This window comes from Elgaria multicarinata, chromosome 2, assembly GCF_023053635.1.
Source record: "Elgaria multicarinata webbii isolate HBS135686 ecotype San Diego chromosome 2, rElgMul1.1.pri, whole genome shotgun sequence".
NCBI lineage: Eukaryota > Metazoa > Chordata > Lepidosauria > Squamata > Anguidae > Elgaria > Elgaria multicarinata.
Window position 1 is genome coordinate 71432507 of NC_086172.1, and position 16575 is coordinate 71449081.

Consider the following 16575-nt stretch of genomic DNA (forward strand, 5'->3'; position numbering starts at 1 on the left):
CTCACATTATTCACAACGCGAGGTCTCCCCTTCTCTCCCCTGAACTTTACGGTATTTATTTTATTTTATTTATTACATTTTTATACTGCCCAACAGCCAAAACTCTCTGGGCAGTTCACAGAAATTAAAACCATGAAAAGCATAAAACAACCAACAATTTAAAAACATGAATACAAAATACAATATAAAAAGCACGGTAGGTCTAGCTAAGGCCTATGTCTCTTGGCTTATCGAGTAGTATATGTAGGGTTGCTGAAGAAATCCCCAATGGAACCAAATAAATTCAGATTTGTATGAATCCTACCTGTGGATTCCACAACAGACTGCCTTTCCCCCTGTTCAGGTGGAGTCCACGGACTTGTGGTCCATTTTCCTAACCTTCGGGAAACCCAAACTTTGGCATAGAAAAATATGCAAAAATAAAAAAGACCAAAACCATGCATTTCTCCCAAATAGGCTAAAAAGTGCAAATGCACATTAGGGGGAATTTGCACATTTGGGGGGAGATTTGTGCATTGCACATGTGCAAAGTTGTGCAAAATTTGCATTTGCACAAATTCAGAAACTGAAAAAAAACCTGATTCCATCCATGGGTGAATGACTGAATGAAAGGCACCTGACAATCCTTGGAACACAGATGGAGTGGATTTTAGACAATCGTTCATCTCTAACTACAAGTTGTTGCCAGGGTCACATACAAGAGTCTTTTGTCACACCATGTGCAAAATACAACTTGTAGAGAGAAATGAGCGTGGATCTGTGGAAGCATTGCTTGTCTTGGTGCCTGGATACAGTTCTATGAATATGAATGGAAAATGGACAAAAAGAAGGGGGGAAGTTGTGGCCTCATAGAGGTGTCTCTGTAAACGACTAATCATATAGCAATTCCATTAATCATCCAATGCTTCTAACTTTATGAGAGATTCTGGGGCACTGTGGATATTTCTGATGGTGATGGTAGGGAATCTAAACAGAGCAGATGCAATAGAGCCACACATAATTGACGGAGCAGCCATTCATAAGAGAGTGGAGTCATTGAAATATGCCTGCAGTGCACTCCTCTGCTTCGGCTTTTAACCTGATCCTATAGTATTTCATCTCCGTGCAACTGCCGATGCTGTAGGAATAAACTTTCATTTTCCTGGGTCTCAACAAGTGACATACGCTCCCTGGAGTGTATATGTCAGAAGAGGGTGGTGGAACAGATGGCAGGAAAGAAAGCATTGCACTGTAAACATGCCAAAATATGCACATTCATTGCATTTTAAAAAAGGGGGGGCATCCAGTGAAATAATTGTGGGATGGGGGAGGTGTGGCTTCTTAGGAACAGATGTGAACCTGTCTTCAGCTCCTTTTGCATTAATTGTGAGTGGGTGGGGGGAACACCACCATGTATTGTGTTCAGGAAAACAAAAAATATTTACTTTGGCAACCCTTATACCACCTGGCACTCAGGCTGCTTATGCAGAGTTGAACATCATATAGGAAATCGAGACGGCTTGCAACAGTGTATTTTTAAAACCTGTGGTTTCCCCCTGCACCCAGTGAATTCACTCGCACAACAAAATTAGTGAACATGTACTTGTGACAGTTGGTTTTCATTGTTCTTTCTAACCTGCTGAAGGTGTGTCAGAAATCTAGTAAAATGGGGGAAAACATTTTAAACATTTGACAATGCAGCCCTAGGCATACTTACTCAGAAGTAAGCCCCAATGCATTCAATTTACTCACTTGTAGGTGTGTTTAGATAGTAAAATACTACAGCTCAAAACTGCATTGCTTTTGTAGTCTTCCTCAGCACATAATGGTAGCATTAGCTATTGGATGAAATTTCAAAACATCCTGAATTCAAAACGTGTGGTAATATCCCCCCACCCCACAATCTGGAGATCTACAAAAAACATTCCATTTTCAAACCTGAGGGAGCCCTAGGAAAGCACTTTTCATGTCATCATCAGCATCCATCATGTCAAAATGAACCTTCCATGATGGAGCCACCATCAATGCTGTGTGTACCACTGTATGTGGAGCCATGACCTTGAAGGACCATACTTGTAGGCAGAGCCGGCTAGCATGGTCGCTCTGTATTGGTGCTGTAAGGTGTATATACACCAAATATTATGGGATGGGGTGGGGAATGGCTGCAAGAAGGGTGCGACTTCCTATGAGGCCATCAGCTGGAGTCGAACCCTCACCATTACTATAGGCATTGGCTGGGATTTTGTCTTTTCTGGGGATTTGATGAAGTAAAAATGGTGTTGTTCAGCCAGGCCTGTGGGGCCAGGCACAGAGCATCCAGTGATGTTCAACTTCTGTCTCCTGTCCCCACTCACATTGGATTAGCTTGGATCATTGTTGCAGTAACCCTTACTCAGGGTCTTTTTGTCTGGCTTTCTACCAGAAAGGAGAGGAAGGGATTTGATCTCCTGCCATCTCTCTCAGTTGAGTCGGGTGGCTCCAATGTCAGTGGGGCTGTGGATCTGTTCTGGCTTTCAGTCAGAAATCCAAAGGAGCCATGCAAGATGTTTAGCCCAATCCCCCAATCAGGTTCAGCACCTTGGATATCGCCTTTAGAGTTCTGACTAGCTCTGACTGAAACCAAGAACAGATCACGGCCCCATCAGAGCCACCACCCTCTGCTGATCTCTCTTCCAACAGCCACAGTGTGCCACTGCCTTGGCCTTCTAAGGCAAACCTACCCGACTGCTTTAAAATGGTTTATAATAGTAGTGACAACAGTTGAGGCCCAGTACACACTCCATATACAGTTTTCAAACCATTTTCAAAGTGTCATATCCTGCTTGGTGTAGATCTGGCTTTAAGTCTTGCTTAGTGAAACAGAAAAGGATATTTGGGGGTGCTTAAAAGGAGCTAAGCTGAGGGTTTTCCCTCCCTCTGTCTTGAATTTTAATTGGAACCTGAGAAGGACCCAGGGGCCTCATAATGTTTGCCCCTCCTTTGAGAGGTGCAAGCTTCACAGGCATCTCTCCTCAATGCCATTGCAATCCCAAGGCAGAGGACTGCTAGCAAACCTCACCCCAGGCTAGTGTGAAAAATGAATGCTATTTCGAAAGAGAGGGCAGCTGCAATGCAGAGAGTCTGGGGAGGGATGGTGGGTGGAAGGTTATACAGCCTATTAATATGCAAATTGAACATGTTAAATTAGCATCCTTAATTAGTGTGTGATTCCAACAGGCCCTTTAACTCCATCATGTGTAAAGTGTGACTTCTGTGTGGAGAAGCCAGAATGCTGAAATTACAGTTCAAACAGAAATGGGTGGAATGCATGAGAAGACAAGCTGGTGGGCTAAGATGTGGCAGGGGAGGGAAAGAAGGAAGAAAAGGGGGAACAATTCTGCCCCTGGATTCTCTGCCACAGCCATGGGATGTCCATAGGAGGATGCCCTGTTCCTCTATACCTCATAAGTGCAGTGCGCAATTCTGAGTCTCAGGTCTGCCTGCAAACCTATTCATCCAGCCCAGAAACCCTCTCCCCAATCCTACCTATCCAGCAGGGAGGCTGGAGGTACGCATTGGTGGAAGCAGGTGTTGCTGCCAGAGAGCTCCCACTGTGCCCCCACACATCCATTTTGCCTAGTGCTCTCTGCCTGGTCTGTAACAAGGATGATGGATAATTGGGGCCGCTGCCCTCTACTGACAAGGAAAACAGTATGTCCTAGCCCTAAGTATCCTGGGGTTTATCTTGATGGTGGTACATAAGTGCCATGAGCCCTCAAACTCCCACATTTGCACTCCTTCACATCATCCACATGCAAAGGAGTGCGAGTGCAGGGGTTTGCAGGTGAGGAGGAGCACCTGTGCACAGGTAGCCCATGCCTCCTCGCATCCCCATTTTGTTTTGTGTTTATTTGCTTTGGAGGAGGCATGGGCACCTCACACCTCCTCACATCAAGGTTTGTTTTTGTTTTGTTTTTAGGTTTTTGTTTTTGTTTTGGGTTTTGTTTTGTAGGAGAAATGGGTGCCTCCTGTCATCCCTCTTCGTGTTTTTTTTAAAAAAAACTTTTTGTTTTGGCCTCTCCCTGTGTCATTCAACTTTCTGGTCCACCCCTCCCCCCTGTCTGGGCAGATGGTGACCAATCAGGGTTTGCCATCTGCTCAGACATGCCTCAGATGCAGCTCTGAAGCAAGGAGACAGATGGCAAATGCACAGCTGTGCCTTGCTGAAAGGAAAAAGTCAGAGTAAGTGACAGGCTTTTTAAGAGCGGAGCTTCGGGGGTTTGCCCCTGGATGGGTTCGCAATGGTGGCTGTGTCATGTGGATGACCTGCCACCACACTCTGAATCCACCCCAGGGCAAACCCTTCATCAAGACAAGCCCCTGGACTATGAAACTCTTGGTTGCTAAAGCCAAAAACCCTGCTTCCTAATTTAATCTGGGCACTACCCGGACACTATTTAAGTGTCAATGTTAAGAGCCCTGCATTAAGAACACAAGAAGAGTTGTGCCGGATGAGATGAAAAGCTTATGATCTAGTCCAGTATTTAGTTCCGACAGTGGCCAACCAGATGACAATAGGAAGTTCACAAGCAGGGCGTGAGCACCAAGCACCCTCATGTTCATGTTGCCCATACTGCCTCTGATAAGAGAGGTATCATATAGCTATATTGAATAGTGGCGAGTGATGGTCTTATCCTCCATGAATATGTCTAATTTTCAGGGTAAGAAGTGTTGAATTTTCTGTTGCAACAAAAACTACCAAGAGACTCATGGCACCTTCAAGGCTATCACCTTTATTTGGGCCTAAGCTTTCATGGACGTTATCTACTTCATCAGATGCATACAGTGTTAACCACAAATTGGCAGATACACATGACATGCTGTGTGGTGGTCTGGGAGTGGGAATGTAAATGGCTTTGTCAGAGGGAATTGAAATGTAAGCAGTACAGACAGTGATGATTACTTTAATGGTTCCCATTCACAAAACATTGCTGGGTGTGAGAATATCATCCATTTTTTACTAGGCAGAATGATTACAGGGATTTTTTCATGGTATGCCCTGTATGTGAAATCAAGTCCTGTGGAATGGGAAAGATAAGCCATCGTTTATTTATTATTTTGGTATTACATTTATATTAGTGCTGTGGCAAATCCTGCCCCTGCTTTTACAAAATTCTTCCCTTGCCCCCAGAGGAAGAAGCTGTGTGGGTGTGGGTGTGTGGGTGGGTGTGGCATTCTGCTTCTTTTGCAGGAAGGAGGAGAATTTTGAAGAATTTTCTAGGTTGCAAGGAGGGAGGGTTTCCATTTACTCTTTAAGTGCAGGAGATGGAAGAGCAAACTTCTTTTTTTACTTAAAAGAAATTGCACCATTGTGGGCCTCCTAGCAAAAAAGCTTTTAGCTACCAATGCTTCCTAGAATGCCCAGGAGACCATGTGACATCTCACAGTCTCCTGAGCATCCAGGAGCTACTGCCTGGCTAAATGCCTCTAGGCTAAGAGCCCCACACTGCTGCGAGCAAGAATGGGGGCTTTTAGAGCTTTCAGGGCTTTTAGCCAGGCAGCAGCTCCTGGATGCTCAGGAGACTGTGTGATATTCCCTGGTCTCCTGGGCATCCCAGGATGCATTGCCACCTAAAGCTTCTCTGCTAGGAGGCTTGAGGCTGCATGGGGCTTTTTAAAAAGTACATAAAAACAGAAAAATAACCCTCGGCTACGTCCTACAAAGAATTTTCTCACTGGAACCCTTCCCCAGCAAGAAGAAGCTTTGAAATTCTCCCCCTCCCCAGCTTCTTTCAGTGAAGCATTCATGTTGACATTCCACTCCTTCAAAGTTGCCAAAAATGACAGGCTCAGAATTTTCAGCACAGCACTCATTTATATCCTGACCTTTTTTCCTCTTGCAAGGAAGCCAAACTAGCTTACATGGTTCACCTCCTCTCCATTTTATCCTCATGACAGCATTGTGAGGCAGTTTAGGCTGAAAGTCAGTCACTGGACCAAAACCACTCAGTGAGCTTCATGGCCAAATCTAGAATCCAAATCTCCTGAGTCCCAGTCTAGCACTCTAACCACTACACCACACTGGCTCTCATCATTGGAGACAAATGTAGCATCATGGAAAGAGAGACTACTGGGCTAACATTTTCTTCTTCATAGCACCTTCTAAATATTATTATTTGCTAAAAAAAAAAAGGAATATCAGGCCTTCCTTCAGGTATACATTGTTTCACCAACACACATGAATGTGAAGTTTCTTCTGGAATTCTTAGCAAAACTCTGATCTTTTCCTCCTAGGAGCTGGTGGCTGGTCCCCATTGGATTCTAGCAGGGAAGAATGGCTCCAGATTGATTTGGGAGACAGAGTGGAAATTACAGGTGTTGCTACTCAAGGAAGGTATGGAAGCTCAGACTGGACAACAAGCTACATTCTAATGTTCAGTGATACAGGTCGCAACTGGAAGCAATATAGAGAGGAAGACATCATCTGGGTAGGTTTGACGTATTTGGAGTAATGGTTGTCATATAATCATCAATTACTTCCAGACAGATGTGGCATTCTAAACCTGAATCCTTAGAGTCAATTGGAAGGATGAACTATTGTCAGAGCACAATTGCAACTTTATGAGCATCACCAGATGAGCATTTTAACACATGCTCATTACTCATCATTTATGGATGTTTGCAGGTCCTTTTGACAATGATGTCCACCTCTTATGTGTCTCCTGCTCCTTCTTTCCATCGCAAAATAGATCCTGGTAAAGCTGGGTTTTTTTAAAAAAAAAATGAAATGTGCCATCATTTCCTGCTGTGTGCAGGAAAAGTGGCATGATAAAAACAGCTACTGGATGGGTGATGTAGTCATTGTTTACTTCCTCTTTCTTCCCTGTGTGAAGAAAGAGGAAGTATCATGGGGCAGAAGCCGAGGGAAAGCAACAGTGAGGGAATACAATTTCCCTCCCATCTGATGACACTCTTCAGGCTCATCTACACTTAGAGCCCTTTCAAGAGTGGAGAGGGATGATCATGGGGTTTCCAGCTTCCAAATTTGTCCCACATGGGGTACATGCAAGGGAAGTTTCCCAAGAGTAAAAGAGAGCCATTGCAGGAGGACGTGTGCCCCATGATGGCACTTTCGAAGGTGCATCGGGAGAGGTGGGTGGGACTGGCCAGATGGGTACGAGGTACGGATTTTTTTTTTAATACCTCCTCTGAGTCCTGCACCAGCACAAATACAAAGAAACACAGGTGGGGGATAGGTACTATGCCAAAGATGTGTTCCTGCACATCAGTATGTTTGTGTTCAAAAAAATGGCCAGGGCCAAAACACACCAATAACCAATCAAAAAATGTGCCGAAAATGGCAGCCACCCGCTCCCAACATGCCCCTGACAGAGGGTTGGCTGTTTGGTGAGCTGGGAGCTCACACCGAATAGCAACAGCTTCAGAAAGGGGGGCATAGCAGCCAAAAAAACTCATGGCAAAAGCAGTCTGCGATATTCCTGAATAACTGAAGGGTCATCCCTAGATTACCATGGGAGTAAGTGAACATCATGTGGCACGGTATGGACAATCTTGATATTATTCCAGAATAAACGGCTGGTGTAGCTTAGGCCTTCATCTTTCTGTATAGGATGCAAGCTTCAATTAGGATACAGTTGGGAATTTCAAGGAGAATAATCCATAGCCCTAGAATCTTGCCTGTTTCTAGTCTCAAGGAACTCACACAGTATTATATACCCAAGAGAGAGAGAGAGAGAGAGATGACATAGAAAGCATACTCTAGTGTATTAGTTTGTATATCACAAAGCTTATGTTTTTGGAGAATTGGCAGTTGTGGAATCCCAGGTTCCATGTACTGATTTTTAGTTTATTTTTAAAAAATGAATATGACCGATCCCCACAGGCAATATTCTTGTTTCACATAAATCAGCCCCCTTCTGTTCTTGTAACTGTATGAAATAATATTTATTTATGTATTTGATTTATATCCCAACCTCTTTTATAAAGAGCCCAGGGTGGCTAACAACCTACTGTATGTAAAACACAATCTGATAGCTAACACCATTAAAATCATAACACTAAAAATCACAAATATATAATAAAATACAATAAATCCACCAGCACAATGAACAGAAAAACAGAGCACCTACTCCCAAAGCTTCCACAACTACATAAGTTTTTAACCAGAACCAAAATGGCAGCAGTGTAGGAGACAGCTGAATTTCACAGAAGTATATGTGAATTGTGGCTGGTAATGGATACGTTGTTGTGCACTATTGGGACACCTGTAGATCAGTATGTTTATGTATGCAGTGTTCACAATTGAGTTAAATTAATTATATTTATATCCTACCATATCTGGTAATCTCGAGGCAAGAGGTCGAATCACACAGTGGCTAAGAATGTCAGCTGTGAACAAGAAATTCTCTTATTCAAATTTCACCTGGGGCGTAACTTTATTAAGTGGCTTTATGCAAGCTGCCAATTTCTTAGACTCAGCTCTTCTTGATCTCTAAAGAGGAGATACAAAAATGCTACTGAGCCTTAGTGCTGTTGTAAGGATTAAATTTAGGGTGCATGAAATTCTTTGAACAATGAACAAATACCATGTAAAGTTCAAGTATTGTTACAGTTTCAGCTATCACTATACTCAAATGGATCATAAGTAATTTTGTTGTCTCCTCAGAGACTGTTAATTTCTTCTAATAATTTCATTTATAGTGATATGGATTGTGAAGCCATGGGAAAGGAATTCCGTAGAGGGTCATTACTGTTAAGTGAGGCCGTGGCTTAGGTCAAGCATTTCTGTACTGTTTTATTTATTCCAAAGTTTATATGTCAGCCTTCAAGACTGCTGCTCCCAGGGTAGCTGACTAACCAGCAGATATCTTAATGACCACATATTGTAACATGTGCCATTAAATAAAATAAAAGCAGTAGACAGGAAAAGCAAAATCATAGCAGCAGAGTAGGAAACTAAAAAAAAACAACCCAGCCAAAATCAAGGGCTGAGGAAAAGAACAAAAAGTCTTAATCTAGCTTCCCGCAGTCCCGCAAATAATAATAATAATAATAAAATAAAATCCTCACCCAAGGGAGGGCATTCCAAACATGGGTTCTATGTCAAGGCTGGCACCCAGAGAAAGGGCCTCCATTGTTGATCTTAATGTGCAGTTAAGTTAATGTGGAAGAAGATTCTCAACCAAATTCTCAACCATCTTGTATGATGGGCAACTCCTCAAAGTCTAAATTTCAAAGTGAATTCAGTCTGACTATAGGGATACACAGATTTTATTAACTCTGTTTTGTCTGTGTTTCACAGATTGTCATGCATCATTTGTTCCATCATCTTCTCATTGGCAGAATTGGATGATGATGATGAGGAGGAGGAGGAGGAGGAGGATTTTAGGGATAGACAAGAATGTTGTTGCACTTGTGCAAGCGCACATTAGCACTAATGCAAATTAATGTGAATCCAAGTTTCAATCCCCACCATCTCCGGGGGGGGGGGCTGGAAAAACTCCCAGCTGAAACCCTGGAGAGTGGCTGCCCATCAGTGTTGACTATACTGGGCTAGAGCCAGTGTGGTGTAGTGGCTAAAGTGTTGGACTGGGAGTTGGGAGATCCAGGTTATAGTCCCCACTCAGCCATGGAAGCTCACTGGGTGACTTTGGGCCAGTCACAGACACTCAGACCAACCTACCTCTGAGGGTTGTTGTTGTGAGGATAAAATGGAGCGGAGGAGGAGAATTATGTATGCCGCCTTGGATTCCTTGGAGGAAAAAAGGTGGGATATAAATGCAATAAAATAAATAAATAAAAATAAATAGATTGACCCATGGTCTGACTCAATAGAAGGCAGATTCCTATGTTTTTATGGTCCTATGAAGGGATAAAGCTAATATCAACTGAAATGTAAGATGCACCAGATAAATGAACAGCATGCTTTATTAATAGGTATTGTCAACATGGTCAGAACTATGGAATGTTTAGGGAATGAAATTATGCTTGGAGTCTTACTTGGGCAGAAATCATGAGAGGCTCACAAAGATCTGAAATACTGGTTTTATAAAATCTTTCCTTGGTCCCTCAAGATGCATTGGTGTCATGTCAACAATATTAGTTTAGAGGGTCTAACCCTATAGGATGCAAAGTACATTTACATTGTAGAATCATGCAGGGTGTTTAGGATTCTGCATTTAGTGGTCTATATCATACGGGGAGAATATGTGATCAGAAAAGGCCTCTGCTGAAGAGGTTAGCTTCCAATATATGGAGGGTTATGGCTTCATGTCAATATTAGGGATGTGCTCCGCTCCGATTAGGAGCGTAGAAGCAGTAGCGGATTGGCCTGCTCCGCCTTACCCAGAGGCGGAGTAGGAGCGGACCGCGGACCCCCTAGAAGCAAGGCGAAGAGAAGCGCCCATTTTTCGGAGCTCCGAGTTCAGGCGGAGCGCTCCGGTCGCCATCTTGAAAACATTTCGCCATAGGATTGCATTGCGGCAAATAATCGCGCATAACTACGTTGTTTTTGAAGCTATCATTCTGAAAATTCTTGTGCACAGAGAGTCGTGGATGGGGGTCATTTTGAGACCACTCTCACCTCTCTGCGTTGTCTGGGTCGCGGGCTATATTTTTGTGAAAATCGGGTCAACCGCGCGGCTCAAACTGCGTTTTCGGCTTTTCGCCCATAGGATTGCATTGAGGGAAAGAATCGGGGATAACTGGGGGGGGGTTTAAGCTATCGTTCTGAAAATTCTTGTGCACAGAGAGTCGTGGATGGGGGTCATTTTGAGACCACTCTCACCTCTCTGCGTTGTCTGGGTCGCGGGCTATATTTTTGTGAAAATCGGGTCAACCGCGCGGCTCAAACTGCGTTTTCGGCTTTTCGCCCATAGGATTGCATTGAGGGAAAGAATCGGGGATAACTGGGGTGGGGTTTAAGCTATCATTCTGAAAATTCTTGTGCACAGAGAGTCGTGGATGGGGGTCATTTTGAGACCACTCTCAACTTTCTGCATCGTACGGGTCGCGGGCTAGAAGTTTTAAAAAAATCGGCGGGAAAAATACCTTTTTCAAAGGGCTGAGGGGCAGAGTCAGCTCCCGGTCATGATGATCCCAAAGTTGGAGGAGGGCATAGGCAAAACAGGTAACTTGGGATTCTGGGAAACTTCTCTTTCTTCATCTGAACGGGCTTTTCCCCGTGTTTTTTAAAACAGTAGCCCCACCAAATGCACAAACACAACCTGAAATCATATACTAAGCCAAGAATAAGAGATAGAAACACAGCACTGCTCCTCACCCTAACCTTGGTGAACAACTGAATCGATGTGGTGCAAGGGGATGAGCTCCCCTAGGGCATCTCATCGTGGACGTGCCCCCACTCTCTCCTGCACTGGAAGGCCATTAGAGCCTTCCAAAGAGAGTAAAACGGTGGAGCAATGCCTATCATGAGTTGAAGTGAATGGTCACTTTTCAGTGGTAGAGCAATGCCTGTTATGAGTTGAAGTGAGTGTTTTACTTCTTCTCAGAGCTGTTGGTGGCTGTCTTGAACTGGCAGCTACTTCCCCCTCCCCCGGGCACGTCCCCCTATTGCTGGTAAAAGACAGATATAGCCTTTTTAAAAAAATTCTTCTTGCTGTTTATTGAGCAACACTGCTTCTTTTAATTCCACCCCTCCTTTGTTTATTGATTGATTTATTCCTTTTTATATGCATTACTGGCTTATCCTTGGCTCACTTCCTTATGCCCCCAGAAATGCCAGCTGCATGCCTGCCTGCCTTCCCTCCCTCCTCCCCTGCCCACCTCGCAGGGATGTTGTGTGTGGGGTGCCCGATTTTCAAAAATTCCCCAAAAATCAGGGGATGATGGGATTGCTTTGAAACTTGGCGTGCTTGTGTATATCCCCATGAGGTGTCATGGTGCCAAACATGAGGTTTCTAACTTGAACAGAAAAAAAGTTGTATAATTTTTTAGCTTTCAATGCAAGCCTATGGGGGGGGGGGAAACGGAGCTCCGGATCCGGATCCGGAGCTCCGGGCGGAGCGGAGCGGAAGTGGGCGGAGCGGGGGCGGGGCGGAGCGGCCCGATCCGGAAAATGGCGGATCTGCAAGTGAAGCGGAGCGGGGGGTCCGTGCACACCCCTAGTCAATATGTGTGTGTGGGGGGGACTAGCTCTCTCCTTATGTGATTCTAATTGTATTCTAATTGCATGGGGTGGGGAACAGCTGGATAGGGCTATATTGATGTACTAAGATCCATCAAAATAGCTTTGGATAATTTGCCCCACCCCTTACTAAAATGAAGTCTGAATGTGTCTGTAGGGTAATTCACACAGTACCTGTCTGGAGCCCCAGTTGGGCTCATCAAATCCAAGTTACCTGCTGAGCTGTATTCTGACTGACTGCACTTTTTAATACACATTTTAATGTGGGTAGCTTTTTTAAACCTTAGAAGCCGTTCTAAAAAATGGGTTGCCTTTGTTTTTCAGGAGGCCTGTCAGCCATGGGAGAGAATAATGCATGGCTGTACTATTATCATAATCATAATACACTCACCAAAATAGATTAAATTGACTTCAGATTTCTATGAAATCTGGCCTGCAGATTTTGCAGTGACCTGGCTTTTTCTGAGTTGTGTGGATTCTACAGACTAGCAGACTGTTTTTTTTTTTTGTTTTTTTTTTTTGGCAAGGGGGGGCGTTGTGAGGAGAGTTATTCAAATTGTTACTTGCCCTAATATGCACTTACGCAAGTGGAACAAAATTCTCACACATCCAGTTTAAAAAAAAAAATCTGATGCAAGCAATTAGTGGATGACAAAACGGAAGATGCCTGACAACCTGCAAAACACAGACAGTATGGATTTCACAAAATCCATACATCTTTAAATATTGTCCAGAACTACCAAGTGCTTCCAATGGAGGGTTCCATAGTACCATCACCCTACCTCATTCATGGACTTTTATGGGAGAGTCCAGGTGATATCTTCAACTCATAACCTCCTGTGCTTTCCCCACCACTACTGCTTCCATCTTTCTCTTACCTCAGGCAAGCCGCCAAGAAAGAAAAGACAGAATAGTTCAGCTTTCCCCAACCTGGTGTTCTCCAGATGTTTTGGACTTCAGCTCCCATCAGCCTCAATCAGCATGGCCAATGATCAGGAATGCTGGGAGTTGTCATCCAAAACATGTGGAGGGCACCAGGTTAGGAAAAGCTGGAATAGGTGCACCATGCCTTCTGATTCCAAGCACTAAGAGCCCTCTACCTGGAAGCATAGCTAAATAATAGCCAAGTGTTTAAAACATGGATCTATTTGAATTGTAAGAAGGAGACCTACCTGATAATCCGGTGGTGAGGAGGGGCCAGGCTGTGCTAGAAGTAGTGGGGGCTGTTGCTCTAATCCACACGTCAGGTGCGACAGGCTGCAGGAAAGCCATTTTGTTTGTAGTTTAAAGGGCCAGGTGCACAGGAGCGCACCAGCGGCAAAGGTAAGTTGTTGTTTTTAAAAAATGTTCTCCCCGCTCCCCCCCTGCCCCGACCTCCCCCCCCCGGCTCTACTCTCCCTGCCCCCTGGCTCTGATCTCCCTGCCCCCCTGACTCTGATCTCTCTGCCCTGATGGCTGCAGTATGAGTAATTGCGGTAGCCGGGAAAAGCGGCAGACCAGTCTACACGCTCGCAGTCTCAGGCTCAGCCCGAGACCACGGGAAATACCGGGCTACAACTGTAGCCAAATACCCCAGGGCAAGCGAGGGTTACCCTTGCCTGACCCCGGGATCCCCTGTGCATCATCTGGATGCACAGGGGTGAGCCCCGGGCTAAACCCTGGTCTAGCAACGGCATAATACACTAAACCCACCCACCCCAAATGAAATGAACTTTTATGAAACTCTTCAAACAAAACAATTAAGTGCTAAACAATGTACTCAGAAAATGACCCAGTTCAGACAACACACTAAGCCTTGGTGGTTAAGCATTTTGAGCTAACCATTATGGCTTAGTGTGTCATGTGAACCATTCCTAACCATGGTAGCTAATATCCATGGTTTAAACACACCCAGTAACCATTTGCTGCAAAAGAGTTAGCAGCCTAATCATGGCTTAGCGTGTCATCTGAACAGGCCCAGCATTTACAACTCCCACTGTTATGGATATGTATTCAAGAGATTGAAGAGTTCATTTTGGTTTTTATCTCAAACCCCTAAGGATAGCTAAAACTATCTTCAAGACAGATTGTCAAATAAGTATGTATAGTAGAAAAAGACATTCCTTAAACGTGGTTCCCATAGTTCTGTTTCTGGGCAAGGGGTGCCTGTGATTGAATTAAGTATGTGGACTCCAATTCCCACAGGACCAAGGGAATCCTCATTTCTGCATGTGGTATCAGACAATGCCAAGTTTCAATTAAAAAGGTAGATTGTTAGCTACTCAACATATTCGTTTCATGGAATGTTTGCCAGATCAAACAAAAAGAACAAGAGAAATCTGGGTTTGATTATTTGTGCTGTGCTGAAAATTTCAATAATTCCATTTTCAGCATTTTTTTTGGGGGGGGGATGAAAACTCTGGTAAAAGAGGCTGGGAGAGGTGGGAATTTCAGACAATGTTCTCCTTGGGGAGGCAGACAGAGTTTCTACATACCTTTTTAAGTGTAGAAAGTTTTGAGAGGTCCTCTATTTATTTATTTATTTATTTATTTATTTATTTATTTATTTATAAAAATAACACCCCCAGTACTTGCAGAAACCCAGGAGTTCTTCCTGAATGCTTATTGGAGGAGGGAAGGTCACATGGTCTCCAATAGGCATTCAGTAGGAACTGCTGGGCTCATCCAAGTGCGGGGGGTGTTTCTTTAAAAAGAAAAAAAGAAAACCTCTGAACAACCGGCTACACTTTTATAAGGTACATGGAATCCCTGTCACCTTCCCAAGGAGAAAATTCTCTGAAATCCCCCCACCCTGCAAAAGAGGCAGAAAAACAATGCCTCTTTAACAGGGAGAGAAAAAGGTTTGCAAAAATAGGGGGCAGGATTCAGCACAGCACTATTGATTATAGTGTTCGCCCCCAGAGTAACTGGTAAAACATGTGCACTTCACGTATTAACAATTGAATGCATTTGATGCTACCCACTTTTGACAGAGTTCAGAGTGATATATGTTATTCTCCTCATCTCTTTTATGCTCACAACAACCCTGTGAGATATGATAAGCTGAAAGAGAAGACAGGAAAATAACAATGAGTGGCTAATGAACTTCATGGCTGGGCAGGAATTTGAACCAAAGTCTCTCCATTATAACCACTAGGTAAAATGGGCTTTTCTCAGGCAGTGTCCTGAGCAATGTTCCCAACATCACAGATGCCTTTAAGCATCTCATGCCCCAATCAACATTCCCAAAAGTATCTACTTACAATTGTATTTGCTGGCATATGCTATAATTGTAGCAGTTTAGATGCTATCAGGTGAATAATGAAATCTGATCAAGGGAGGGGGGAAAAAGGCCATAAAATTCTATACACTATAAAAATAAAAAAAGCTTGAAAGGAGACCAGTCAAAGTTACACCTTCAAGTGAATCTGTAACACTGTGTGATTCCTTATTTCTATTACTGCTCACCATGGGAATAGATGGCCTGCAGATAACTGCATTTTCGACTAATGCTGACAATGGTAAAATAAGTTTCTTAGGGGGAACACAATTATAGAATACTAAGGCTGGCAAAGAGCTGAAGGTCATCAAGCCCATCTCTGCCCCCTCCCCGGTGCTGATTTACTATCTTCCACATACACACAATTTCAACAGATTAGCCATTGTAAAATATAACACGGCCTGTGCTCACCCAGATTATAGGACCCATAAGCAGAAAGAGGAGGAGAAACAAAACAAAACAAAACAAAACCTCCCTGATACAAATCATGCTAGTATTGCCCTTAGGATAACAAATATATTTAGCAAGGTGTACTTGAGCCATTCCAGAAAGAGATTTGTGCCACACGATATCACAGGAGAGAGAAAGATGAAAGACTTGCCAGATTTCACGCTTCCGGAAATTTCTTCCTGATGTTAGGGGGGCAATCATTTATATAGCAGAAATTTCTGCCTGAAGAGAAACTTTCCCTTGCTCCTTAGCAGCACTCAACCCCCAATTGATAGCATAATAGGCTGGTAGTTCCTGCAAGAGTAAATTGAAGGAGTTCCCTCTTCCATTTCCCCCTTTTCTGATTGCCTTCCCCATATCCATCTCTTCCTTTCACTTTCTCAAGTAAGATAAGAGCCTAGAAGTGCCAATGAAGCAACACAAGGGTCTGCTACCCTGTGAGGGCTTTTTCCACATATACGCAGTCTGGCAATCTTGCTACTAAAAGGACAGGCCTGGCTCCCTAATGGGTGTGCGTGTGGTTCACATCCTTGGTAAACTAAAGTTTATCCCCTCTTGTTGTTCAAAGTTTAATTTGAGAACATTCCTAGCCTTAGTTGAAAAAATGTGTGGACTGTGTATGTTCCTTCTTTAAGGATCCCAGGCAGGTTGTGGTTTCCAATCAAGGGTAGTATCCAACGGTGTCCCAGTGCCAGTGTTGATGATGTTGCGCTAGCCTAAACCAAGACTTGTGTACTGTAAT

The 16575-nt window shown here is 43.8% G+C and overlaps 1 protein-coding gene across 1 annotated transcript in view; it reads left to right on the forward strand.

Moving 5' to 3' along the window:
• Positions 1 to 16575, forward strand: part of CNTNAP5 (contactin associated protein family member 5) — a 417358-nt gene that overhangs the window by 108335 nt on the left and 292448 nt on the right. Inside the window, exon 3 of the mRNA XM_063116699.1 lies at positions 6253 to 6446. Coding sequence (XP_062972769.1) covers positions 6253 to 6446 — 194 coding nt within the window. The remainder of the gene's footprint in view (positions 1 to 6252; positions 6447 to 16575) is intronic.